The 27,744-nt window shown below is 43.4% G+C and overlaps 1 protein-coding gene across 5 annotated transcripts in view; it reads right to left on the reverse strand.

The window, feature by feature from the left end:
- Positions 1–27,744, reverse strand: part of Elavl4 (ELAV like RNA binding protein 4) — an 86,858-nt gene that overhangs the window by 18,397 nt on the left and 40,717 nt on the right. For all 5 annotated transcript variants that reach the window (XM_032900247.1, XM_032900272.1, XM_032900263.1 and 2 more), the window contains exon 3: positions 3,990–4,093. In XM_032900247.1, the coding sequence (XP_032756138.1) occupies positions 3,990–4,093 (104 nt within the window). The remainder of the gene's footprint in view (positions 1–3,989; positions 4,094–27,744) is intronic.

Raw genomic sequence — 27,744 nt, forward strand, 5'->3', positions numbered from 1 at the left:
AAATGGAAGTCCTTAGGCCTGGAAAGCAAGGACTGGAGAAGAAGTTATTTAAAGTCCAGTGTGTCTCCAAGTTAATGGCAAATGTTCTGAACCATAAGTCCATCTATGAAGAACCTGGGAGAGCCACATGGTTCATTTATTTGCTTTTTATATCTTCTTATCACGCCAGGGAATTAACCCTTGTGTGCGCGGAGCCAAACCGTCCACCCACACATGCTCCCAAGGCTCACATGCTGCTAGGCAAACAGGCAGCTTGACATTCCAACACTCAGGACCCATTGCCAGAGAATTATTTTTAAAGCTTTTTAAAAATACTCCAACTGTCATTTACCCACTGTGTGATCCTAGGTCTGTCTCCTGAACTTCTTCGGGCCTCAGTTTCCTCATCAGCAAAAGGACGACAACAGCGTCTTCCTACAGGGCTAATTTTAGAAACAGAGCTGATGTGCATAACGCATATAACTCCCAGGATGGTTCAAAGATTAAATGGTAACACGCGTTTAGAAAGATTAGAATCCTATTGGGCACAAGGCAAACATTCAAAGTAAGCTAGTGTTAGCGTTGTTTGCCGTCATTTCCCCTCTGGCTCCTGTACACGCTAAACTCACAACTGTGTGGCTCTAGGCAGGGTACTGGTCTCATAGACCCGGTCTGCAGGTAGATTTCGTTCCCCTTCAGGAAGTTCCCATTCACAGCTACTCGCTGCAGGGGTCATTCACACACCATGCCCTTCCTCTGTCTAAGCTCTTCTGATGCCTTCAGTGTGTGTGTGCTCCCTTTATACACAGCCTCTTTAATAAAAGGAAAATGGCCTTTTCTGCTGACAGGGAAGTATCTTTGTGGACACCTTCCACTGGTAGCCAGGAAATGGGGTAAGTTCACTGATATCTGCCAAGAGCACTGATGCCATTTTAAAATCTCAGGGTTGGAGGTAAAAGACTGATACCTGAAGGTCAACTATTACCTTCTGCTTGATTTTCCTTTATACGCTATTCTTTGTTTTTGTTTCTGGCCTGTAAAAAGTGAGAGATCCGACACAAAGGGTATTTAGATTTCTGGTGCTATTGAACAACCGGAGATCTGAATTGAACACCTTCAGAATCACTGCTGTCATACCATCACCGTCATTATCACCATCATCACCACCACTATCACCACCATCATCACCATCACCACCACCACCATCACCACCACCACCACATCATCACCACTATCACCACCATCATCATCATCATCAACCTCAGCACCAGCACCAGCACCAGCACCAGCACCACCACCATCATCATCAGAAGACTACTGCCCTCTTTACCCTGTGCTCGCTCCCATCACTAAAATATCCCTGAGTCTGGCACTTAATCATTAGCCTTTACTGTTTAGGGGTTAATTCTTGACTTTCTGGCACTAATATTTTTGTATATCACACCTAAAGTGCTGTTTTCTGGGTTATCAGAAATGTGACAATGAGCCCCTGAGCCCACACTTGACCACTGCCAACTTGTGCCAGACGGTCCCAAGATCTCTGCAATGCACGCTTCCAGAGATGACATGTGTGGCTTGTTGTTTGTCTTGCTGTCTGTCTTTGTTTCCAGATTGACAAGCTATCTATTCTTTCTGGGAGTCAAGAGTAAAGAGAGAAATCTCATGCCAGTTATCAAAGCAAACGGAAGCAGAAGTAAACAGTGGCCTGAAAGGGGAAAAAAAAGCAATTTTAAGAAATTAATAAATGATGAGACTATTAACAGCACACATAAAGGGGTTTCTTTCTTTTTCTTCTATTTAATATGATCTTTACCTTAAACACTGTGTCCCTTTAGGAATGGGAAGAAAAGTTAATAAAGGAACCTATCAGTCAAACTTAATTTTTTTGTATGGCAAATAAACTGCTTTAATGAAAGGGCTCAAATCCCTAGGTTTGCACATTAAATTTTCATTTGTAGTAGAGAATGGAAATTATTGATTCAGCAGTGGTATCATGCATTCTGAATCCTACAATGACTTAGGAGCCCACATTTCCGCTGGGTGCAAATGTGTCAGCGGCGTTTGATGCAGGGGGAGCCTGGGCTAGGTGGGAGGATGCAGAGAAGGATCCAGATCAGGGAAGGAAGCAGAGCGCTTCACAGAAAGAAAATAATCAACGTTCCTTGTCTCAAAGATCCATTTAGATAGAGCATCTGACTGTGTGGTGGGCTATGGGGACCATTCTGATACTAGAAAACATGGGCCCCATCAGTCTTTGGGGGAAACCACAGGGATCTTACAGAAGACTTTAGAAAAATAAATGGTGAACTGATGGCTGGTGATTTGATCCCGAGCTGTGGGAAAAGGTTTAGTTTTCAAAAGCTTCAGAGGATAGAAAAGTACCTTTCTCAGTTCAAGGTCAGCATGTCAGACCAGGTTAAAAATAAACATTTGACATTCTAATGCTGAACTGGATCTCTCTCTCTCTCTCTCTCTCTCTCTCTCTCTCTCTCTCACACACACACACACACACACACAACCAATCAATCTATCATCCATCCATCCATCCCTCAAACAGCTTTCAATAGGACAGGGTCTCGTCAGAGTCAGGAGACAAGAACACTTTTCTTGACTTAAAGTATTAAAATACATGTTTTTCTTTTGAAAGAAATTAATCTTTCTGCCTCTCTGAGGACTACGCCATAATTAAACAACCTTTATTTCCCCCTTAGAGAATCTTAGGAACTGATTCTAAGCCTTGTCGAGGCAGCCTAAATCAGGCTTATTCTGGGGTCTTTGTGTACCACACAGACAGTAGGAGATCAGAGAAAGCAATATATATATAATTTTAAGAAATAATCTAAACACAATTACAAAAATAAAGCTGCTTTAAAAAGGAAAATAATCATGTAATGTGTTCCAAAAAGAGAAAGGTTCTGTTGTTGTTTTTATTCCCTTCCAGCAAAGATTATCTTACACTGCTCGTCTCTCTTGTTAGCCTGGATGTCAGAAAAGTAGTTTTGCTGAACTAAAAAGTTCTAGTTTTGTGTTTTCCGATGCGGAGAGCTGGTGCCATCTATAGATTTCCATTCTGGGAGAGGTTTCTCTTTTGTCCTACTTTGCGTCAGACCTGCTGTCATGAGGATAAGAGCGCCCAGGAGACACTTCCCTGCGGTTTAATAGGCTATGAAGGATGGGACTCATTAATCGCCTGGCAGCTGCCCCTAAACAGGATGCTGCCTGGAGGTGGGGGAAGACGGGGACGGGAGGTGAGGAGCAGGCAGCTTCATCCAGGAGGCGACCACCGGATGCCCAAGGCGGCAGCGTCCTCCATACATGAGGTCTAAAAGGAGAGAGATGCGGTCCAGCCCCAGCGAGCTACCTTTCTGGAGGAGCGGCCTCTAGGTTACTGATTCTGGCTTACAGCAGTGACTCTTGAGATGTTTCCTAATTATTTTTAGACTGTTCGATTACTATTTTTGTTGTCCCTTTACTCTATTTACATCCGTTTAACTGGAGCGGCCCGTCTTTTGGCACTGTGTTTGTTTACAGTTGACGATCCCCTTCCCATTCTCCAATGGAAGGTTCCAAATGACCCTTAAGTAAAAGTCCCGCTGCCACTCCGTGCACGAGGTCTCCTGACTTGGATCTGTCTATTCCCCATCCTCCTCATGACCCATTACCCCAACTTAGGGCCACACTTCATACCTGGGACAGCTTTCCTGCCTCAGTTTCTTCCTTCAGCTTGCTCCTGGCCCTTTGTGCAGAGTCAGGCTGGCAGGCCATCTTTGTAGAGCCTTGAATCCCTGACCCAACACCTGACTTCTGGATCAGAGATGTCAAGGTCCCTTCCCTCCACTCTTGACCCCAATTTTACTAACAGCTCATGTCCCTTACTTTAACAGAGTGGACAGTGACTGTTCTTTGAGTAAATAAAGAATATCGCTTCTGGATCCCACACGCTTGTTAGACCCACAGATTAAAATGTTACCAGGGCCCTGTGAACTGGAAGTCAGTATATCGACTCTTACCTTTATGGTTTTGGTCTGGAGTCTGAGTCCATTTAAAGTGTTGATGGCTTTCTCTGCATCCTTTGGATCAATATAGTTAACAAATCCATACCCTAAACTCTGTCCTGTGGAAATATTAAAAAAAGAGAGACAGAAAGAGAGAGAGGGAGAGAGAGAGAGGAAGAAGGAGGAGGAGGAGGAAGAGAGAGAGAGAAGAAGGAGGAAGAGGAAGAGATGAGAAGAAGAAGGAGGAGGAGGAGGAGGAGGAGGAGGAGGAAGAGAGAAAGAGGGAGGGAGAGAGAGAGAGCTCAATATCTCTGTAGAGGCACACTTCCCACTGCCCTGTGTTAAAACCCTCCTCTGGTCTGGGATTTATTTTCATTGGGGTTCACCCTAGGATAAGAGGTTTCCAACCCACCCCCCAACAATTCTTATTCTGAGTATGGGGCTTTGAACTCATAGGGGCTCTCATCATCCAAACTAAATATAGTAAATGCCCTTGAATAGTCACACTCGATAGATACAGGGGCAGGCAGCGTGACCAGGAAGATCCAGTACCGGGGAGTAGAAAGACGGCATGCACAGTTTGTGAAGAGAATTGTGTAGAGTCCTGGTCATTTGGCTTATTTTGGAGAGAAGTCATTTACCATCCATTTCTCCCAGATCTCTTCTCTGGAGATAACAGCACTTACCTCTGGCAGACTCCGAGAGAGTTTAGTGGGATAAGGCACGTAAGATGCCTACCAAGTATATTGCCTAGACCACAGGAGCTCAGTCCTGTAAAACTGGGACAAGCACCAGACTCAGTAGCTGTGTCTATTGTCTTGGTCATGCCAGCCACACCCATACTCAGGGGGTATAGCCGGATCTGAGCAGAGAGGACCAGAGACAGTTTTAGTGAAGGATGCAGGCATGGCCAAATTTAGAGCAGTTGCTACAAATCATTCTTTGCCCTCATCATTCCGGGTGCCAAAGAACAATAAAGAAAAGGAAGGGCAAGAGTTTCTTTCGGAAAGAATGGAGACGCTCCTAACACACAAAGGGGAGAGCGCAAACGCACTCCGCAAAGAGGACTCAGCTACTTTAGGCAGAGATGATATCAACTTGTCTACAAAGAGGTAGCAAGTGACAGGGCTCCCCCCTAAGTGAAATAAAAATAATGTACTTGCGATCGTGCCACTGATTATATAAATAGTCCATCAGCTCTGCCATGTGTCATCAGCCAGAAATATCATTAGGAAACTTTACATTTTCTGACATACTCTTTAAGAAACACAGCGCTTGTGGTGGCTGCAAAACCAGCTTGAACTTCTCGGGCTATGTTATTGATTTGTGGGTGGCAGCAGAGCCGGAGGGGAGGGAAATGACAGGGTGTCATGCGTCAGGGAAGACTGATTATATAAAGCTCTCTTTAGCGTACTGGGGCCAGGGCTGGGGATAATACAGCAAAAGCCTGCCACATCCCGGTGACAGGAGCCCATTTCAACAGCCAAAAACTGTTTCCAGCAGCTTCTGTTTTGCTGGTAAATGTCTGTGTTTGTGTTGGTTGTAGGAGGGAACCTGGGAAAACAAGTTGGGTTCTGGATCAGAAAATGGGTATCTTTTTCTATTGTATTAGGACAGAAGCAGAGAGAACAGAGAGGGAACTCAATGACATTTGCTCATCAAATGGAAACCCGTCTTCTGTTGAACTGGAAAGACAGAGGCAAATTTCGATAGGCTCATCACCACCCAGAGATGGTGACCTATGAATGAGGAGAGATTGTGAGGCATGGGGCACATTCCAGCTGCCGTGACCCTGCAACCCTTTGCTTTTTGTTTTATTCTGTAAGTTTGGTCTCTCTCTCTCTCTCTCTCTCTCTCTCTCTCTCTCTCTCTCTCTCTCTCTCTGTCTCTGTGCATGTCTGTGTCTGTGAGAGAGAGAGAGGGAGAGAGAGAGAAAGGGTTTTATTACAAGATGCTGCCACATGTTCTCAGAAATGCCATTTTGCAAATACAAAAATACAAGAGACTAATTTCATTGGTTTAAAAATATAATCTATCCTAAATTTGTCTCCACCTCATCAAGCCTAACTAAATTCACCTAATTAAATCCATTTCATCATGCAAATTTCTCAGTCATATTTATCCCGCATATATAATATTCCTATAATCACTTTAAAAACTAGTCATGTACTAAGTTGAACTGCTTCTAAAGAACATTTTAAAGCAATTATGTCTATGACCAACCTGCTGTGGGAGTTCTAGGAAACCAGTTGAATGGGTCATTTTCTAACCCAATATAATTTGCACAAAATTAAAATAGAATATAAAACACATAAGACCTTCTCTGGTTAACTGCTAACAGTAGACCTGATCATCCTGGAAAATTTCTGTATTCTTCATGATCATGAAGTACATGCATGGTGTATGTTTCCATTGTACTATCTTTCTTTGTAAAACTACTCATACATCAATGGCTATCAAAATATGTATTGTGAGTTTAGGTTTGGCACTCTAAATTTAGTCTTAGATTTTTGCTTCTGGAGGAAGGAAAACTCAGGCTTAGGTCCCGGGAGGTTCTGAAGGTCAGGTGAGGGAAAGGACTCCAGTCCAGCAAGATGTGTGACATCAACCCACCAGCCTGTATCATCCCCAGTGGACCATCACCCTGGCTCCCACTATAATTAGCTCTCCTGTGCTATCATCACCTGTCCCAGGTTTAGAGAGACTTCATTTAGCATCAAGGATAAAAAATGCTTCAGGGAAAGCTAAAACCCAGAAGAATGTAATGTCACAAAGGAAGAGTCTTCTCAGTATAAAATAAACTGCAAATTCTAGAACAGAACCCTGTACTGAAGAGGGGGGAGCTTGCCTGTGAATGGGAGGTAACTCGGCAGCACAATGAAACTCCCTGCAGTTAGCCTAGTTCGTGAGCAGGCTTTCTCCACATATGCCTCGCAGCATCACAGGAGCCCAGCTATGTCTAATAAAAATGCTGCAAGGACCTAAGCGTGCTCTTCTAAAAAAATGACCTGGAGAAGATTAAGTTCCAGAGCAAAAATTATAAAAACCCATGCTACATTTTTTTTTTTAAAGGAACTGTTTTAATACTTGGGGAGAGTGAAATGAGCGAGAATTTTGGGTTTGAATTTCGATGGCCGTGGTGCATTGGTGGCCGGTTTTGGTTCAGCAGTCTTGTGTGTAAGCATACACAGAAAGCTATAGATGGAATACATTCATGAAGAATGCCAACGCTTTTTCCATGGGGACTGAGAGAGTTGCTATGCTGAGAGGGCTCAGGGGACACAGTCTGGGGCCTAGAGACTGTGTATGTATCTGCAGTCCATAGATAACAGTGATTTTCTTTTTTCTCCTTTTTTTTTTTTCAAATAGTGATATCTTCTCTCTTTATCAACGGTAACAAAATGTGAGCATATAGTTATGGCAACAATATTTTAAGAACTGAACATTAAACTTTATTTTTCTTCTAAATTTACATTTACTCTGGTTGCAGGTTGAGCAGTCATCCAGGTTCTGCTTCCTGACTTATCTTTATTTAAGAAATTAGATAGCAGGGAATAAAGACTGTTTCTGAAATGTTAGGCTACTGTATCTGGCTCCTTGATGCCCACATCTGACCAGCCTCTAGCGGTCCTGTCCAGCTGGCAGGGGTGGAGCATCTCCGCTGACTGTGCATTGGTAGGAAGCATTCTAGTGAGTTTGGGATAGAAACTTAGAATTCGAAATGTAGTTTCCAAGAGAAAACTGTATGCATAATAACCACAGCTTAAAGCACATCCATATATTTGGGCTTAAACAGGTTCTTGTTGTGAAAACTGTTCTCTTAAATATGAACCTGAATGTTTTGATATAGCATGGGCATTCGCACACATGCAGGGATATTTCCTCTTGGCATGTGCCTTCCCCCTAGGATAGGAAAACATTTCTATTTGGTGATAGGTTACATGTCAAACCAAACATTCATTTTCACAAGAATTAGCTTATGGAAGGTTGTATCCCTGAACACAGTAGGTCCTTGGCAAGTGTTTAAGCAGAGCATGGTTTGCATATTTGGAAGAAGAGACAAAGAGGAAGTAACTGGGGGATCAAGTTTGCATTCATGAGGAAGGAGAGACCCTGACAACACCCATGCCATGGTGCGTGCGTGCGTGCGTGCGTGTGCGTGCGTGTAGGATAATCTTGGTGTAATTTCTCCTGCACCATCTCTTTTCGTGTTCTGGGTTCTCCTGAAACGCAGGTCAAGTAAATGACAGAGTCGACCCAGCCCAGAGCCACAGCGATTCTGAGTGTACAAAGTGCTCTCCTGCCATTCCATATCACGCTTGATTTTTACAGCAGCACTTTGTGAAGAGAGAAATGTATCATCTTACAGAAACGAGGGAAACAAAAGTCAGAGAAAACTGTAATTTTTTCCCATCATCACAAAATGAAATTTTTGACCAGTCAGGATTTGGGCTTTGTCTGCTTGTTGTAATGTGCAGGGTAAAATAGTAAACAGTTTATGTTTGGCAGGTCAGGGTCCTTGTCACATGTCGCAACAACCGTGCTGGTTTTGTTTTTTTTTTTCATTATCCTTCAAAAATAATATTTATTTTTATTGATTAAAGTTATTAGAACATGAGATTGAGATTATCAGTATTTTTTTATTCTTTTTTTTTTTTTTATTAACTTGAGTATTTCTTATTTACATTTCGAGTGTTATTCCTTTCCGGTTTCGGGCAAACATCCCCTAATCCATCTCCTCCCTTCTTTTGGGTGTTCCCTCCCTATCCTCCCCCATTGCCGCCCTCCCATAACAATCACGTTCACTGGGGGTTCAGTCTTAGCAGGACCCAGGGCTTCCCTTTCCACTGGTGATCTTACTAGGATATTCATTGCTACAACCGTGCTGTTTTGTGTCAGCCAGAGACACCACCTGAACAAAAAAAAATGCCTGTGATCCAATACGACTTTATCTAAAAAGCAAAAACAAAACAAACAAACAAAAAAACAAACAAAAACAAAAACAACAAAAAACAGACAGTGGCTGGACTTGGCTCTTGGACCATAGGCTGCCCATCTTTTGGCTCTAACTCCTGTTCGCCATTGTCACAGTTCCCTCTTTAAAGTAAGATGTTACTAACAACCGAGGCTTTTGGACTCATTTAAGAAAATGTAAATTGTTTTATGTAGTTTCTGTTAAGCATTTTACTGCATTCAAGCTCCAGAAACTGTCCATTCACAACCCCCCCTAAACCTCCTGTTTCCTCAGGACCTTGCCTGGTCTTCGGGGTGCTAGGATTATTCTGACCTCATGGCTGACAACAGCAGCAGAAAAGCTGGCCGGAAGGGACCTCAGCACTGCCAAGTTGCACACTTTGCTCTTTCCCTGTGAGAATCACCCTTCTCCAGAAACCTCACACCAACTCATCTCATCTGCAGAGCCCTGGAGGAGGGCAGCCAGATGGGCAAGAGGCTGTTGATGAAAACTTCTGAGTTGAGTAAGGGATTTTTTGTGGCCATCAGAACCCCTAGCTCAGGCTGAAATCTGTTTTCAAAGCACATGATAAAGTCCCTAGTCACCTCAGGATCACCTGCTTGGCGATAATTCACACATCAGGTTAACAGCATTCGACTTCAAATCTCAGGATGCCCTGGTTGCCAGTTCTGAGATGTCTTTCCTGGAGTCTGTCTGAACATACTGGAGAGGCAGGGAGAGTGTGCCCGCTACTGCGTGTGTAAACGTGTGTGTGGCTCATAACCACACTTGCTGTATAACCTTGGTTAAGTCATTTAAGCTCCTTCAGCCTGTTCCCTTGTCTGGAAAAAGGGAGCTAATCCTTTAATCCTCATAATCAAAGGATCACTGTGAGGATTATACGAACAGGGGGACTAATAGCTGTTATAATTTATTCAATGACACTTTGTGCCAGGCACTGTGCTAAGTGGCTTACTCATGTTACCTCATTTAATCCTACGTGAAATGGGCACCATTGGGCCTAGGGTGCATACATGGAAAAACGAGGTTTGAGAACTGGTAAAATGACCTGTTCAATGTTAAAGAGCTGCTAGGCTCCAGGGCTAGGACTTGCACAAACCCTTTTAGTGACACTCCAGTTCATGCTTTCTCTCCACAGTGGCTGCCCTTAGCTCACAGCGCCTAGAAGAGTCTGACATCCGGTAAGTCTGGATGGGACACTTTTGCTCTCACCAGGACAGGAAGTGCTATGAGATCTTGAAACCGTGATTGTGTTCCCTCCACCATCCTCTGGGGGCTTTAACAGTGTTGATCAGCCTGAAACCTGGCTCTTCTATTGAAAAGCCAGTGTCATTGCAACCAACAAGTCAGGGACTTCTTTTCTTTTGGTAGTTGTCAGAGTTGCCCTATGCTAAGCATCGCTGCTATTTCAAGCACAGCGCCTGTAGTATCCTTGCTGGCATCATCTACAAGAAGTGCAGATCCTCGGTTCCCTCCCACCCCAGATCTCCTGAATCAATACCTGCTTCTCAATGTGATCTTTTGGGGGCTTCAAATGATTACTGAAGAATGAGACGAATTGGCAAGTTGGATTTGACGTGGGTCTTCGTCTCAGTTCTGTGTCCCTGGCTATGTGTAATTAAGCTCCCTGTGCCATGGTCTCTGGGAAAACCACACATCTTATGAATGGGGACGAGGAAGGCAACATCCCACACGAGTTTACCAACTTTTCTTAATAATGCTATTTCTTTCAGTCTCCAAACTTTGCATTCCCATTTTGACTCTGCTTTGGCATTCTGATTTAGAAGATGGCACCGATTTTCTTCAAGAAGTGAGTAGGAGCTTTATGCGAAACAATTCATATAAAGTGTCTGGCCTTTAACAGAGCCTCAGTAGGTAGTGCTGTCTCTTTCTTCCCTCACACCCTGTGAAGTGTTAGTTTTCACACTGTCTAGGTGATGTTATCTCCTCCATGAGGCCCTAATCTCCCCACAGGAGGAGAATGGTTGTGATGCTCATGTTTTACATAAGCACACAAATCCCCACAGAACAGGCTCTTGCTATAAGCTGGATACTATGGGTGGACTCTGAGATGTTCCTGGGTTTAGGATGCCCCTTATGTGAAAAGAAACACAAGTCTAAGAACCAACCAGAGCCCAGAACAAACAAAGCTGAACACTAGACACCGATTTTCACTAAACAGAGAGAGGGAGAGCTTGGTATGAAGGATAGCATTTGAGAGGGTTTACCTGCCAAAGTGATGACATCCCAGCTTTAGGACTGAACCCCAAGCCTACCCTTATCTCACGGGCATTCACTGGGCACACACTGTGTGTCAGGTACAGTTACGTTCCCTGGAAACACAGACGAGAACAACAAACAGCACATCCTCATCTCTGTCATCATTGGACTGGTATTCCGATGGAGAGTACGGAAGACAGCCAAGACATACAGACAGAATACAAAGGTACTCAGAGGATGGTGAATACTAGGGAGAAAGTAAGACAGAGACAAGGGAACAGCAGTGCTGGTTCATGTCTGCAATTCTGTATTCGGAGGTCAGGGAAGGCCTCACTACTTAGGCGACTTAAAGACAGAGACTAGAGAGAAGAGAGGTAGATAGTTAGGCCTATCTGGGGGAAGGACATTATAAGCGGACGGTAGCTCATGTCCAAAGGCTCAGAAGCAGGAATCTTCTCTGTGTTAGAGATACAACAGGAGTGAAGCCAATCCTTATCACTCTCGTCAAATGACTGAAAACAGGAGGACATGGTAAAACCGCACTGGCCTTCCCTCCGACTAACAAACCCTTCAAATCTACCTCTTCTGTGTGTGTGTGTGTGTGTGTGTGTGTGTGTGTGTGTGTGCGCGTGTGTGTGTGTGTGTGTGTGTGTGTGTGTATGTGTGTGTGTGTGTATGAGTGTGTGTGTGTGTGTGTGTGTGTGTGTGTGTGTGCGTGTGTGTGAGCATGCTCAGGAAATCCCTCATGTTGCTCCTCAGGTGCCATCCATCACCTTTTTATCTGTAGATCTTAGACACTGTCTCTCACTGGCTTGAAACTCATGAGTAGGCTAGGCTGGCTGGTGTGGGATCCACACTTCTCCTCCTCCCCAGCACGGGTATTACAAGTGCAGGCTATCATTCTTGGCTGTGGGATTTTAAAGCACATTGATCTGGGGATCAAATTCAGGGCCTTGTGCTTGCAAAGGAAGCACTTTGTTACTTGAGCTTTCTCCTGAGTCCTCCAAACTACCACTTAATGGGTGTCTCTTTACCCCACTAGACCGAGAGCAACTTGAGACCAAGTCAATGTCTCATTCATCTCTGTCCTTGGGCCCTCAGAGAGTCCTGGCATTGTTGGTTAGCCAGGGAACGTTTGTTGAGTGAATGTATGACAGTGTTTTCTACCTTCATGTGGATTTACTTCCTCTTAACCACTCTCTGTCGCCCACGTCCCAGGAAGAAAGGAATCAGGAAGAAGAGCAGACAGAGTCTCACCCATGCCTGAAGGAAGTTGGTCAGAAACCCGATCTCACAAGACAGCCTCGGAAGGCCCGTGGATGGTTGGCCCACAGGAGAGACGACTCCAAAGATACTGAGTCCATCACAGTTAAAAGGTTGCCATGGAAAACCATGGGTGCACTTGCTGTGACCCAAGAGGAGAATAGGATCAGGCAGAAAAAGTAAACTGGGGGCTGTTTGTTTTAGCCTGATAAAGAGCTTTCAAAGACTGTTTTTATAAGAAGATAGTGTGCCTTGTGAAGTGTTAAAACAACTGTATATACAGGAGACAGATCTACCCCTTACCAAGGGAAACGAGTCAGCAAGATGGGCCCCTAAGATCACTTTTATTAGAAGGACTCAAAAGTTCTACGTTATATTTATCTTAGTCCCAGCTTAGTGCTCACAACAGTTTCAGTTTGCCATGAGTTTTAAGGGAGAAAATCAGGGACATTTATTGAGCATTTACTATGGGACCAGCTACTTTGATTACTTTATTACTGAAAACTTCGCAATTCTCTGAGGCAGGCATTTCCAAGCCTGGCTCTATGGTTAGAGAACAGCAGCTGAGACCCCTGACTCTAGAGCTAGTGAACTCGTGCTGCATGTAGGTTCTTGAGCACATGATGACGTGTACACTAATGCCCTGCCTTACCACCACATGCCTGAGAAACCTATTTTCACTCTTTCTATTAGTTAACATCTCCCGGCTTGGCTGTGTATGTCAAACAGGATCAAACTGGATTATAGATTGCCATTTTGGGAAAAGACTGTCAGGCCCAAAATAGTAACACCTACAGATGCAGAAAATGAGGACCAATGAAGAAGCCAGTGCTTGTGCTCTAGCCGGGATTCAGGCCAGTGAATTATGAACGATAGTTGAATATGGCGCAGTGCTATAAATATTGATAAGGATCGAGTTTTGTTTTGTTTATTTGTTTGTTTTTTTGAGGATGTGATACTTGAGACTAATTTGAAAAGACTGATTAGAAGTATCCAGGTTATAGGCAGAGAAGGACACTGGAAGGATGAGGCAGGATAAGCACATAAGCCCTCAAGGAGAAAGACCGTCCACTACGGTTACAGCCACCGCGTCCCCAAGATCGCTGGTTGTTGGTATTGCCCTGCACTGTCACTACTGTGTCTAAGTTGAATTCATCCTCAGAGGTGAATAAAAGATCTCCCTGGGAAAGAGTCAAGTGTCATCCAGGAATATGAAGTCTTGTGGGGGTTTGCTTTCAGTAAACACTGCTGAAAGTGTAGGATCCAAACAACCTTATTCTGAATTCCCAAAGTATTTAAGGTGGCCTTGAGCTAGTCTGTGGTTATTTCCAGAGGCTGCGTTCTGGATTCATAAGTAGGCATCATTTTCCATTTCTATAATTATGTGGCATCAGGACAATAAACGAAGTGCTTGGCCCACAGTAAGTATTTAAAATACGCTTGTTGAACCAAATATATTCCACTATAGACTGGAAGCCTACTTAAGACCAATGCTGCCTGATATATATATGTATGTATAAATGAATTCAGTAAGTGAACGAATAGTACCAAAATTTTATTATTTTGACTGCCATCATTATACTGTTTTTATGACCTCACCTACTTCTTATAAAGCCTATAATGCAAAAATTATCACTACCATTTGAAATCAAGGATCCCCATACTCAGGTCCAGATCCTCAAACGAGTCCATCTAATGCCAGCCCCCACACAGGCTTCTACTAGAGCTTCCTGCTGGCAGAGATTGTATCGTGCAGATGTGAAGTGTGATGCTCCCATTGTTTGGGTAAGGCACAAGGGGACCCCACAGCATGTAGGAACCCATTTCTAGCATCTCCCCAGACAGAAATGTACGTTATACAATAAGAAAAGCCAAGCAATTCACTTCTCAAAAGAGATTTTTTTCCATTCCTTTTGGTTTGTCCTATAAAATAACTGGCTCCAAGTGACAGCTCTTCAAATATAAATTTCAATAATAAAGTTCAACAAATGAAAAACTGAACCAATCTGAGTCCTATTTTTCTTCTGTTGTGCAAGAAAGAATAGAAATTCATAAGATAAAAAGCTAGTATCAAGTGCTTGGTTAAAAAAGGGCTGAAAAGGAAAAATATTCTGGGTAATGTACTGAGGACAATGGGAGCCTCAGTGACAACTATCTCACCTTCAGAATTTATTGTACTGAAAAGAAGGAGTGTTCAGACGGATGACCCTGGGGCAATGAAAGATTCTTAATCAAAGCCACGTTAAATTAAATTATGCTCAGAATATTCTTACAAGACAGGAATGAATAGTCATACATTTAAAAATATTTTTAACGGGCTCGAAACAAAAAGAAGAGGATTTTGGCAAACTCCCAGCAAGCCATAGAAAGGATCCAGAATTCTTAATTCTTGGTTGGTTCATTCTCACGAGAAACAAAGGTCTTGGTGTCAGGTAGACAAGATGTTCCACCCGGAGTGGATGCGAACCAACAGGTGATTCTAGAAGCACTGCAGATGTTAAAGAAACGGTTTAGCAATGGAAAAGAAGAAGAGGCAGGAAGAACTAGCAGATTAGTGCTAATTGTGTGCTTTGTAATTAGCCTTTGGGCAAAATGAAACTTGGTTGGGTGAAGTGCCTGGGGGTGACTAGAATTCAATACTAAGGCATTGACTTTCAAACCTCCCTCAGCATGTGGATTAAATGAGATAGGTTGTGTGAGAGGGCTTGGCACAAAGTAGTGCTCCATAAACATTAGCTGACTAGAAACCTACTGGCACAGACCCAAGAAAGAGTTTTGTTTTCACTAAAGGAGATGAGACAGAGGCTTGTACAGAGACAAATCAGAATGTCAAGTGTTAGCTGAAGCACTGGACTTTGGAAGCCTATCAGTGTGTCCTTTCTGCAATAAGGGGTGGGGCTTCTCTGGCCTTCGATCTACCAGTAATAGCCTTGCTCATGTGAAGAGAAGCTCTCCTATTCACACCATGGAAGAGTTCATTGTGAGGTAGGAACCGGACATGATGCCTACCTTTGTGGTCTGACAGCTAAGTTCGACTCCAACAAATCTTTTAAAAGAAAGAAACTCTTTAAATTCTTAAAAGGAGCCATAGTATATGTGTCTTAACAGATGACAACCACAACATTTAGCTTGTGAGGATAGGGGACGGAGGCAAGAGGACACCCAAGAACAGGAGCACTTAGATAGGAATGGGACAAAGTCACCTCAGGCTCTCTGAAATGAATGTCAGAGAACAGCTAATCCAAGCAAAGAATGGGCATCCCCATGGCATGGAGCACAGAAATGAAGGAGTGCCCAGGAACATGCAGGAATGGCAAGCTACGAACACCTAATGGCACAGATCTTTAAGCAATGGAAAACAAAGTGCCATTCTGATTATTTGATGGCCAAATGGATCCACACTGAATCGTGTGCAGGGCATGCCCAGTGCTCAACAGATTTCTAAAATGCACAGTTCGTGAAGGAACTGTACTGGTCCTATGGAGAAGGATCTATCAGGTACCCACTTCAGTTTTTCCTAGGACCAAGATCTCTTGCTTACCCATCTATCAGACCTAGGGCAATCCCACACAGTCTATCATTCAATATGAGTCTCTAATGCATGTTAGCACAGAAGAGGGGTTTTAAAAGAAATGCCCTTTTCTTGGTTCGCTTCAGTTTCCCAAACTCATTTTGTCATAGAACTCCCTTTCCCTTTTCAACCCCCCCCAAAGAAAAACAAAAATAAAATAAAAAACAAAACCCAAAAACCAAAACAACAACAACAACAAAAACCTCACTGCAGATTAAATAGTCTTGGGAAAGACCAATAGGATTCCTGAGTGAACATTAGTCTCTGAAACAGGACTGGTCAGTGCCTCATCACTATATAATTTCTATAAGGTAGTTCTCAACACTGAGGTACTTTTTATGAGATCACAGAGGGCCAGAGGTAAATGAGGGAAGCAAGCCAGAGAGATACACACTTCCAAGGTTTCTTTTCCCTTGCCACTGTCTGTGATTCTGTTTCTCAGAAGACATCATACAGTCATGCTTCTAAGAGGGGATCAGAAAGCTGAAGATACATTTTCACACTGGTATAACTTGGTTCTAATGCAATGGGGTGCGCACACGCACGCATGCATGCATGCATGCACGCATCTGCGGGCGGTGAGTGAGAGAGAACGTATCTGTAATGGCATCTGACTCTGGGAGGTTATTAGTGTAGAAGATAAAAATAGAGGCTTTGGAGTCAAACACACATGGTTCCACCTTGCCATGCTACTTAGAAGACGTGTGACCTTGAATCAGTTTACTAGCCCTTTTCTGTACATAGTTCCTCCAATGTAAAACAGGGATAATAATACTCGTACCTCATGGAACAGATATAAGAATGATATTACTACATGTCACATGCTGTCCGGTGTATTTTATCCATTCTATACCTGTGCAGTAATCCTATGAATGTTACTGTTTTAGAAGTGAGGAGACCGAGGAGAAGAGGGTGAGAACACCTGTTGTACAGCTAGCTATGAAGGCTGGGCTGTACTGGGGGAAGTCTAGCTTTTAATCCGTAGGCTTCTGCTTATCACAGTGCTAGATTCCAGGAAGTCTGTGATATTCCTCTGGAAGACACAGACACATATGCACAAATACAGACCCCCCCCACACCTCCCCTTCCTTCTGGCTTTAAGAATCTGCTGGTTTTGTTATTAGTTTATTACATGGTGCAGTTCAAGTGGGCAGCATGTGCCAGCTTGACAAACAAAAGGATCCTGCGCGGCTGCTCACGGAGGAGAAGAACAAACTCAACCCTGAGAAATGTTAGTTCATTTTGACTGATGACTCACCACCGCTATTTTCACAAACAGCTTGCTAATTAAACTTTCTTATGAACTCGGCTAACCAATTTTTCCAATGCATGGAGGAAAAAAAAATCATTCATTATAGACCGGAATTCAAAATCTAATATTAACAGCACAAGTTGGATCTGTGGCAATGTAATTTGATCAGCTCGAGCATTAATAACAGTTAGACACTGATGTCTGAGAGTTAATCAGCTTTTGCTGAGATGTGCGTAGATAACTGAAGAAAACATCTGGAAGGCCGACTAGAAAGCAAAGCCGCCTTACCACAGGGTGTTGACTGCTTGCCTTTCCTTTATAAACCCCTCCTACAGCATCCTAGCTCTGAGTGACCACAGTAACACCCTGAACCGGTATCACTTCACAAACTCACCCAATCTCACAACACTTAGGAAGGCGAGAAGCACGGTGAACCCCCCTTCATGGAAGCACTTAAGGGAAAGAATGTCCTGATACACACAAAGTCCCACAGCCAACGCTAGAGTTAGCCTGATAGATCCTTCTATTTTTATTGGCCTGGCCTAATTAACTTATGTATATATAGTATGTAAGTATGCACATGTATGTGTAGGAATGAGGATAATAATCTTGTGTCATTTCTCATGCATCATCTTTTGTTTGTTTGTTATTGTTTTTTGTTTTTGTTTTGTTTTGTTTTGTTTTTTTGAGCTACATTCTTCCACTGGGAACTTGAAGTAGGCAGGACCAGTGGCCAGTGAACCCCATGGACTTGCTGTCTCTGCCTCCTCAGCACTAGGCTTACAAGAGCATGACACCATGACTGCCCTTTGTTGTTGCTGTTGTAGTCGTTGTTACTGAATCATAGGTTCTGTGGGGCTAACTCAGGTTCTCGCACGTCCTTAACTGACTGAACTATTTATCCAGACCTTAAAATGGTCTAATTCTTAAAATAATCTTACATTTTATCTTGATGTTTTCAAATACGGAACTAAGGGCCTGCACTCGCAGTCGCACACACTCACCAAACCCGCCTTCCATCATTGTGGCAAGATGCTTCCACACGCGTATCCACGTTTGAGCCCACAAGGGTTACGGAGTAAGGGACGGGAGGGAGTTTTCCTCTTTCCTGGATATTGAGGAAAGAAGGGTTTGCAGAGGTGGTAAAGCAACTCATAGGACATCCCCACTCATCTATTCAGTGTGTGTGTGTGTGTGTGTGTGTGTGTGTCTGTGTGTGTATCTGTGTGTCTCTCTGTGTGTATCTCTGTGTGTGTGTCTCTGTGTGTGTGTGTGTGTGTGTGTGTGTGTGTGTGTGTGTCTGTATGTGTGTGTCTATGTGTATGTGTGTCTGTGTATGTGTGTCTGTATGTGTGTGTCTATGTGTATGTGTGTCTGTGTGTGTGTGTCTGTGTGTCTCTGTGTGTGTGTGTGTGTGTGTGTGTGTCTATGTGTCTGTGTGTCTGTGTGTGTGTGTGTCTGTGTGTGTATCTGTGTGTGTGTCTGTGTGTATGTGTGTGTGTGTGTGTGTGTCTGTGTGTGTGTGTCTGTGTGTATGTGTATGTGTGTGTGTGTGTCTGTGTCTGTGTGTGTATCTGTGTGTCTGTGTGTATGTCTGTTTATGTCTGTGTCTGTGTGTGTATCTGTGTGTCTATGTGTATGTCTGTGTGTGTGTGTCTGTGTGTATGTGTGATGTCTGTGTGTGTGTATGTCTGTGTGTGTGTGTGTGTGTGTGTGTGTGTCTGTGTGTGTGTGTGTGTGTGTGTGTGTGTGTGTGTGTGTCTGTGTGTGTGTGTCTGTGTGTGTGTGTATCTGTGTGTGTGTGTATCTGTGTGTGTGTGTATCTGTGTGTGTGTGTGTCTGTGTGTGTGTGTGAAGACAGGGTGTTACTGAATCTGGTGTCAGTTTGGGATGCTTTGATGTGTATATGGTATTCTGAGCAGATAGTGTCGGTGGATGTGGGCACGCTTGGGGACAGTGGTGCTCAGGTAGGGCCCTTCCCTTTGTACTCCAGGTGGCTGTCTCATCCACAAGGCTGCACTGATTGGGAAGGATGCCGGGAAGAGGAAAGGTAAAGAAGAATTGGTCCCCATTTCTTGGTCACTACAGGATGACGTTCCAGATTCCTGTTTGTTGTCCGGATTGGGGCTCTGGCCAGAACCGTGGAAACCCTCACCAAAAAGATGGAAGCCACGAACTAAACAAAGTCCTGTGTACCCAACCTTGAGACCTAAAGGGAGGGAGAAGACTACAGAGACTCAAAGTAGCACTTCACGGGAGGGCAGCAGGCAAGGACGGCTTGCTTCAGAGCTGCTCTTTTGGCACCTTGTCTGTATCTCATATACAAACAGGGACTCTATTCAAGCAGCTTCTCCACTGTCAGCCTTTGCCATAAAAACAAAATCAATCCAATTATCCAGGAAACCGATAAGAGCAAAGGAAAGCTCCGAGTATATGATTTCAGGATTCACAGCCCATCTTGGGTTATAGCTGGCAGCTGACACCAAACCAGACACCTAGAAATCCAGAGAAAGGGCTATGGAGAAGCTGGAAACACAGGAGAGAGCTCCTGGTTGACACTTGACAAGGTGACAAAGGTTGTCACATCTGTTTTTTCTTCCTATACCAGGGAACTCTGGCTAGCTTGTCTGTTCTCAGACACACCACGTTTAATTCACTAACTTTCTGCCAGTGTCTCTTTTATTCTTCTGGATCTATTGCTCTCTGCCTATGAGCCATTGTAATATTAACTCTTTATCGTATGAGCCAACTCAAGTCCTTTCAGATCAAAGTGGCAAATATATAAATAAAAAGGCAGAAAGAGAAAGGATGGGAGACTGTGTGTGTGCGTGAGAGAGAGAGAGAGAGAGAGAGAGAGAGAGAGAGAGAGAGAGAGAGAGGGAGAGGGAGAGGGAGAGGGAGAGGGAGAGGAGAGGGAGGAAGAGTGAAGAGAAGAGGAAGAGGTGGAGGAGCAGTACCAGGAGGAGCAGGAGGAGGAGCAGGAGGAGGAGAGCGCAAGGAACAGAACCACACGATTGTTTCCAATCTTCCTTGGGTTTCCCTGGCCTCACCTGTAAAGTAAGATTAGACAATTGCCTCTGCTGGATGCCTCTGTGGGTTAGAGGGGGCACTGGCAAGAAAAGCCTCTGACAACAGACGTGAGCAAAGACCTTGCTTATATGTGGATGGGAACTGCTTCATCTTATCCAAGACGAAAGTGCTGAGAAATCCCTGAGCAGCTGCAGTACGGAGAGCTGTCATCCTAACTCGGGCATCCACGTTCTGTCACTGGGCTTGGCATCTCACCAGACTTTCAAGTATGAAACAAGAGCTGATTAGGAAATTCAGACATAAATCAGCAAGAAATTGACGTGGAAAAAGAGTCGGTGAGCAAACATGCACCTGACCTCAGAAGGATGACAGACATTGCCTCCTATGTTGGGTAGGGTTATTTATTAGCAAAGTAGAAGGCATTAGCAGGCTTGGGTGGAAATCTCAGCTTCATGTATTAGCTGTAACCTTGAGTGAAGCACTTAATCTCCCTGAGCTGTAGTTCCCTCATTGACAGAGAGGGCATGCAGACCTTACCTTGCGAAGTGGCCCTAGCTGCTCTTTGATAATGTTCATATTACTCAGCTTGGGCTGCTAATAACAAACTGTTATTATCCACATAGATTTTAAAAGAAATGAATAAATTAACTTTGTCACTGTTCTGGAGGCTGGAAGCCCAATATCAGGGTACCAGCACGACTGAGTCCCGGCTAGGGTCCTCTTTCTGGCATGCAGAGGACTGCCTCATCTGACATCAGATATGCAGAAAGCCTGGCTTCTCTCTTCCTTCTCATTAGAACACTAATATTATTGGATCCTATCCACATGACCTCATTTAACCTTAATTACTTGGGCAAAGGCCCCATTTCCAGTTACTTTGAGGACTAGTAATTCAGTATATGAAGCTGGTGGGTGAGGGGGTATAAACATTTACTCTTTAGCAATACCTTTGAAGCTTTGATCAATGGCTTCCTTACCATATATTGATTTTCTACAATCTATGTTTTGCTATGTTTAAGGCTCCTTTTTTTGGACAGTTGTTCTGAGAATCTCAGTCCATTGTCACCTTTTACTCTGAATATTCAAACGAATGTTGTCTTCACCTTCACTTGGTAGAAACAGAAAGGTAGGATAATAGAAAAATTATAGGTTTTATAGTCAGGCAGACTCATCAGATAATTCTAGGCTTGGCATCTCATCTGCAAAATGGGGCAATAACCACTGGTCCTGGAAATATAAAGCTTCAGTGAAGTTATTGTATGCCTGTCACCATAGCTACCACAAAGCAAGCATCCTGTCAGGTTTCCACCTTGCATTGTTACTAATAAATTATCTTGTGCTGTCCTTCCAAAGCTCTGTGTGTGTGTGTGTGTGTGTGTGTGTGTGTGTGTGTGTGTGTGTGTGTGTATGTGGAAAATATGTGTTGTGTTTGTGCACATGTGTGTGCATACATATGGAGGCTAGAAGTCAGTATCAGGTGTCTTCCTCAATTGCTCTCCACTTTATCTTGAGGCAAGGTCTGCCGTTGAACCCGGAGCTTACTGGTTTGGCTAGAACTGGGTCTCCATCAGAGTGTGGGGACCTTCCTGCCTCCGTTGCCTCAGCACTGTGAGTAGAGCTATGTACTAGTACTCTAAGCTTTTGACATGGGTGCTAGGATCCAAACTCAGACCCCCATGCTTGTACACTCAGTCTTTTACTCACCCATCAAACCAGTTCTTTTCAACAATATTAACAGTCAGGGATAGAAAAATAAGACTGGACTTTGATAAAAACCAAACCACAACAGACCACCTTAGAAACCAGAAAAGGCGGCTGTGCTTCGTAAGACGGTCACTTGTCTCTTTTGGATCTGTGGGCTGATGAAGGACCTACAATATCTGGCCTTTATTTATTGTCCCTGATGTATCATGTTCTTTATCTTTGGACTTCCTCATTTAACCCTGATAGAGTTTAAGAGAGGGAAGAGATTAACATATTTCTATACTAAGCAAGTAGACACTAAATAGATACTGTTGGCTGGTTGAAATGCTTTACAAATGTAAAAAGCCTTACCCAGATATGTGGTCTCTATATGAATTTTATCTTCTCTCCAAACTAGAAGTATCTTCCCCTATCAAAGATGAATTTTTAGACTGTAGAAAACCCAAAAAGGTAACTTAAGAGATGTTTATTTCTCATGAGGCATAGATAGGTACAGATTTCATCACTTAAGAGCACAAAGGAGATGGGAATGGGCAGACCAAAAAGAAAATCATCATCACCACACCTCTCAGATGATGGAAATGAATTTTCTTTAAACGTTTCAGAAGGCACTGCCCTCCTGCCCTGAATGTGATGAATTACACTTTCAGATAATGGTGGGAAGTTCAGTCCAACATTTCCTTATTGCTTAGTTACTGCTTGTAATCAATCTGGCCACTCTACCTTGCACTGTTATGAATCATTCTCTCCTGCTATCTTTCCAAAGACTTTTTTGTATATGTATGTATGTATGTATGTATGTATAAAGGTATGTATGTACGTATGCATGCATGTATGTGGTATATAGGTGTTGATGTGTTTGTGTTCATGAATGTGCATACAATGTGTATGTGTGAGAGTGGGGTGCATACGTGTGTTTATGTGTGTGAGTGTAGGGGTGTGTGTGTGTGTGTGTGTGTGTGTGTGTGTGTGTAGAAAGACAGGAGGCTGGTGAACAGGGAATTGATCTTATGAAGCAGTCAGCTCAAGCACAGAAATAAATACCTTAAAACACCCCAGCTAATTCACATCCTAGGTAAATGCCATTGAGACATCACTCCTGGGATGAGAGGATATTTCCCTACCCAAGTTTGGAATCAGGGCAGAACTGTCAAATTTGGAGGGGAGACAAAGGGGAAGATAACCAAGAGGCAAAGGAAACCATAGCTAGTCTGTAATCCTGACTACTGCCATTTTGAGGAAAAACCAACCAAACAAACAAAAACACTGTTGAAAGAACCCTGATGTGCCAGCACAAACCCTAAACCTCACAGCTCCACTCAACTGAGAAGTTCTAATTAGGAGCAATGGAAGGTCTCTGATTGCCCTTGGTGGGTGTGTAAGAGGCACGATGATTACATGGTCTACTGTCTACACTTAATGTTCCGATAGTCTTGTTCTCTGTCATAAGGTAGACTCCTCTTCTCCTAGTTTGCAATCCCTACAGACTTCCAAATTTTCTCTACATCTAAAATATTTCTCCTCAACATCCCTCAGTAGTAGTCAACCCCCTTTCCAAGTAAACACATCAAAGCTCTTTTATTCTTTGTGGCACACATGTAAAGTGACTGAAGGGAGGTGGAACATGCAAACCAGGGACCTAGTGCCCTGCATCTTTCCAATTCAGAGCAAAACACGCTAAAAGTAATTCCCTACACTCTTCCCCTCACTAACAAGTTTTCTTTGCATGTACACATAAGAAAACTTCATTTAGATAACCAATCTTGGGATTTTCTTGGATATACCTAGTTGTGGCTGGGTTTGATCACAATGCAGTGCTTGGGAAAAAAAGGTGAATCTAATAAAAGGGATTTCAAGAAGTAAAAGGAAAATCAGAAGTTAAAATATGTAACTATTTAATTGAAAAAGTGGGCATGGATTTAGGGTGGGGGGTATATAGGAGGAGTTGGAGGGATGAAAGAGGGAAATGACGGAATTATAATCTCAAAAAAGATATATATATATATACACATATATATATTATTACTCGGTTTGATTTCAGATAAGCAGTGACTTGTTGAATTCAGATTTTTTTCTTTTAAAATGCATGTATTTATGCACTATTTTTCCAAATCAAAAGATTCTGAGCTCTACTTATGTTTTCCTTTTATTGAAAGTTTTTACTGCGTATAAAACAACCTGGGTTTTGTTTGGAAAGGGGAGAAGTCAGCTGAGTGTTTTGCAGGAAGCAGTTCGAGATAAAGTGCACATTGGTCAACTCCTAATTTGTGAGACAGGGTTGGATCCAAGTCTCAGCTCCTGCCCTTGGGCAGGGACTCAGCTTATGAACGTTGCTCATTTACTCCCAACTTCAAATCTCATTGTAAAGGAGGCAGAGGATCGGATGGGACTCTGTCTTTAGAGCACAGAGCTTAGTGCATGAAGCTGCTTATCAGACAGTGGCAGCCCCCACATTCTCCAGGAATCCCAATGTGCTATTATTACAAGAGCTGCTACACAACACTTCCCCCAGAAAACACATTAGGATGCATATGGCACACCAAAGGCAGCAACTATTCTCTTTGTCTTTGCTTGAATCTTTAAGAGATTATTCTAATAATTTCACCTGATGCTTGACTTCATTCCCTAAGAGTAAAGTCTTTTCAGAATTTAGGGCTTTTTTTCTGAATATATGGCCATCTCAGAGATGTGACCAAAGTCTCACAGTTCCTACAATCCATTTCCCCGAAAGCAGAGGAGAAACAGAACAGGCCTGGAGCCTCACTCTCCTCTACTGGTCTACAGATCCTGCTGTCTGCCAGGCAGGCCCTTTGCCTGGAAGCTCTAAAAAGGTAGCCTAGAGTGAGTTTTTACCCACTTGTTCTGTTTTTACCACTGAATGGTGATACTAAGTCAAATACGTGCTATACAGGAAAAGCTCCAGTGCTGAGGAAAGTCATAATTATTTTTGGCATACTTAAGTTCATCTGCCAATGCTGCCTCCTATTGGACCACTGCTTCCAAGGAGCCATCTCCACCTTTGAACTGTACTTCCTTGGGCGAAAGCACAGAGGGTGAGAAAATGCTTTCGCTCCTCGCCTGAAATGTCGGCTCTACTTCTTTGCCTTTATCCCCTCTACCCATCTTCCTAGCCCGCAATAGCATCAGCTAACATATCTACTTTCTTCAAGCACCCGAGTGCTTAGGGTCTGTCCACACACTAGTGTACAATGCTCTGTTCTCAAAAACTACTGCAGAGCTCTAGCTTGGCTGAAACCGCCATACAATTGTTCTTAAAAGCTATTCCTGTGCAGATGTGAGGAAAGGGATTTAGGTCTGTGTTCTTCTTGTTGCTGCTGCTGCTGCTGCTGGTGGTGGTGGTTGCCAGGGCCTTACATATGCTAAGCAGATAAGCTAACCCTGAGTGTGTCCCCAGCTCCCTCTAGGGACTTTCTTTTGTTATTTTTACCCCCTTCTTTATTCCTTTTGGGGCGGGACTGTAACAAGATAGACATTTATAATAATGAAATTTAGCATCACAGCTGAGTGAGATTTATATATATACCTGAGTCACCTGATTCTGTCCTGGCCAAGCTGTATGCTTCTTCCCTAAAATGCCAGTCATACAGAAATCTGTATTCAGTAAAGCAAAACAAAAGCCAAAGGCAATGAAACAAAACAAAAGCCAGGAACCTAAATGAATTCTCAGAAGTCCGTGGAGAAATACGTGGTTTTACCCAGGCTTGGTGTTCTTCGACTGACCCTTGAGTGTCATGGGACATTTCCCTTTCTCTCCAGCAGCAAGTGGATGGAGGTAAAAAGCAGAGACTTGGCTTTCTGTGACATCATGTGCCCATGGCTATACCCAGAAACAACTCGGAATGAAGTGTCTTTTCCCAATCGCAAAATGAAAAATCTAATGTTTCCAAGAAGGCACTACTTAGTGCGTTGACAAAGATGTCCGGAAGCATGTTAAGGGAATCTGAAATCTGGTACTCTCAGTAAATTTGCCTGAACACTGAAGAAAGATGCAGGTTGAATTATGTCCCCAGTGGATGACAAATACTGTTATCCATGCTTCCCTTCATACACAGGAGTCTTGTTTAAGGGCATGGTGCATTAGGTATGCTCTCCAGAGGCGGCCAGCGACCTCTCCTCGCGGGAACATGGTGTTGCTTTGGGTTATGAGGAGGGATTAGCTGTTTTCCTTGCACGTACTCCAGAATAATATCAAGCTTTTAGGTGATTCCTGAGCTCACAGAGGATAGCTGTGTTGCCCGGCTTCAGTTTCTTTTCTAAGAAAATGGAAGCTGTACTCTGGAGAGGATGTGAGCTACGTCCATGCGTTCTCACATGGAGAAGTCAGTAAGGACAGACAGCCAAGAGCCAATCGACCTGACTTGTCAGACCCACCCCCTCCCTCTTAGGGAGTGGCCTGGGACTGGGAATTCTTAATCTTAAATTCTTATCTTTCTGTCACTCCCCTCCCCCAAATCCTCCCACTGGATATTTAGAAGTTCTTGTAAACTTCACAGGATCGAGATGCATTGGGATCTGTGGGAGGTGTTGGAGGAAAAGGGGGGACCGGCATGTTAAAATTCAGGGCAACAACAAAAATACCTATGATGTCATTTACTCTGACTTCTGGACCTGCTGCAGCCTTTGCACTTGCCCGGGGTGAAACTTCACTCCCGCTGACCTGTGTTATGACTGAACCCCACAGCAGCCTCTGAGGGTCTTCTCATCCTTCCCTACCTCCCACAGCCTCGTCTCTCCCTCCTTCTCTGACTTTTAGCGTAGCCAATTAAACCTGAACAACGGGCGGATGGAGAAAATATGCTGCATCTATGGAATGGTACAGCAGGGACCAGTTTCACTGTTAATTTAAAATGCTAGAATTAATTAGGTAGTGTAAATGAAGAATTTAATAAGCACTCTTTACAACCATAAGTTCTACTTTTATTAAACACTGCTACCAAATGAGGGCAAATATCTCCGGTCTCTCTATATTTCCCTGCCTCATTCCCATAAGTTCTCCACAAATATGTTTTTCCCCCTGAAATAAAAAAAATTACATAATTATAAATTTATTCCCAAATCGCATGTCTGCCTCGAACCCATAAGCTTCATCTTTAAGGCCAGATGCTGCTGTATGTCTCTGCTTGTGCTTGATAGGGTGCTAAACAACGCAGAGTTGACAATTTTGGTTTTGTATACCAAATTAAAGGCTGTCTTTGAAGCTGTCACTCCTATTCAGATCCACTCGGTGAACCACCAAATTAGCATTCTTTCAGTAAAGGAATCTGCTTGTTTAAACATGTGTCTTCAGAAAACAAGGAACAACACCATGAATCAGTACTTTAAAAAAAAATCTCACTACCATTCGGAGGGAACTCTCCTGAAAAGGTGATTAGTAATACCCACTCACTAATGTAGCCTGCAGAATCCCTATTTAGAATGTAAGGCAAAACCAAAAATACATTTTCTATATAGGAGTGGGAGGAAGAATCATATGGTTAACTGGTTTGAATTTGGTTTGAATTATCATCCCATTATGTAAAGATTATTCAAGGAATCTAAACATCGGCTTTATGAAAGTACAGGCATTTTTGTTAAAGAGGAGAAGACACAGCATACGTGGGTAAGAGCTGGAAGGCCCGGGCCCATTTGGGAGGCTGGGTATCAGCTTTCCCTCTTACCACACTCCTTTAAGGATACTCACTGTATCTTCATAAATTGCACTCTCCACCAACTAATGACTTCTACCCCACAGTCA

This window comes from Rattus rattus, chromosome 1 (genome assembly GCF_011064425.1).
Source record: "Rattus rattus isolate New Zealand chromosome 1, Rrattus_CSIRO_v1, whole genome shotgun sequence".
Taxonomy (NCBI): Eukaryota; Metazoa; Chordata; class Mammalia; order Rodentia; family Muridae; genus Rattus; species Rattus rattus.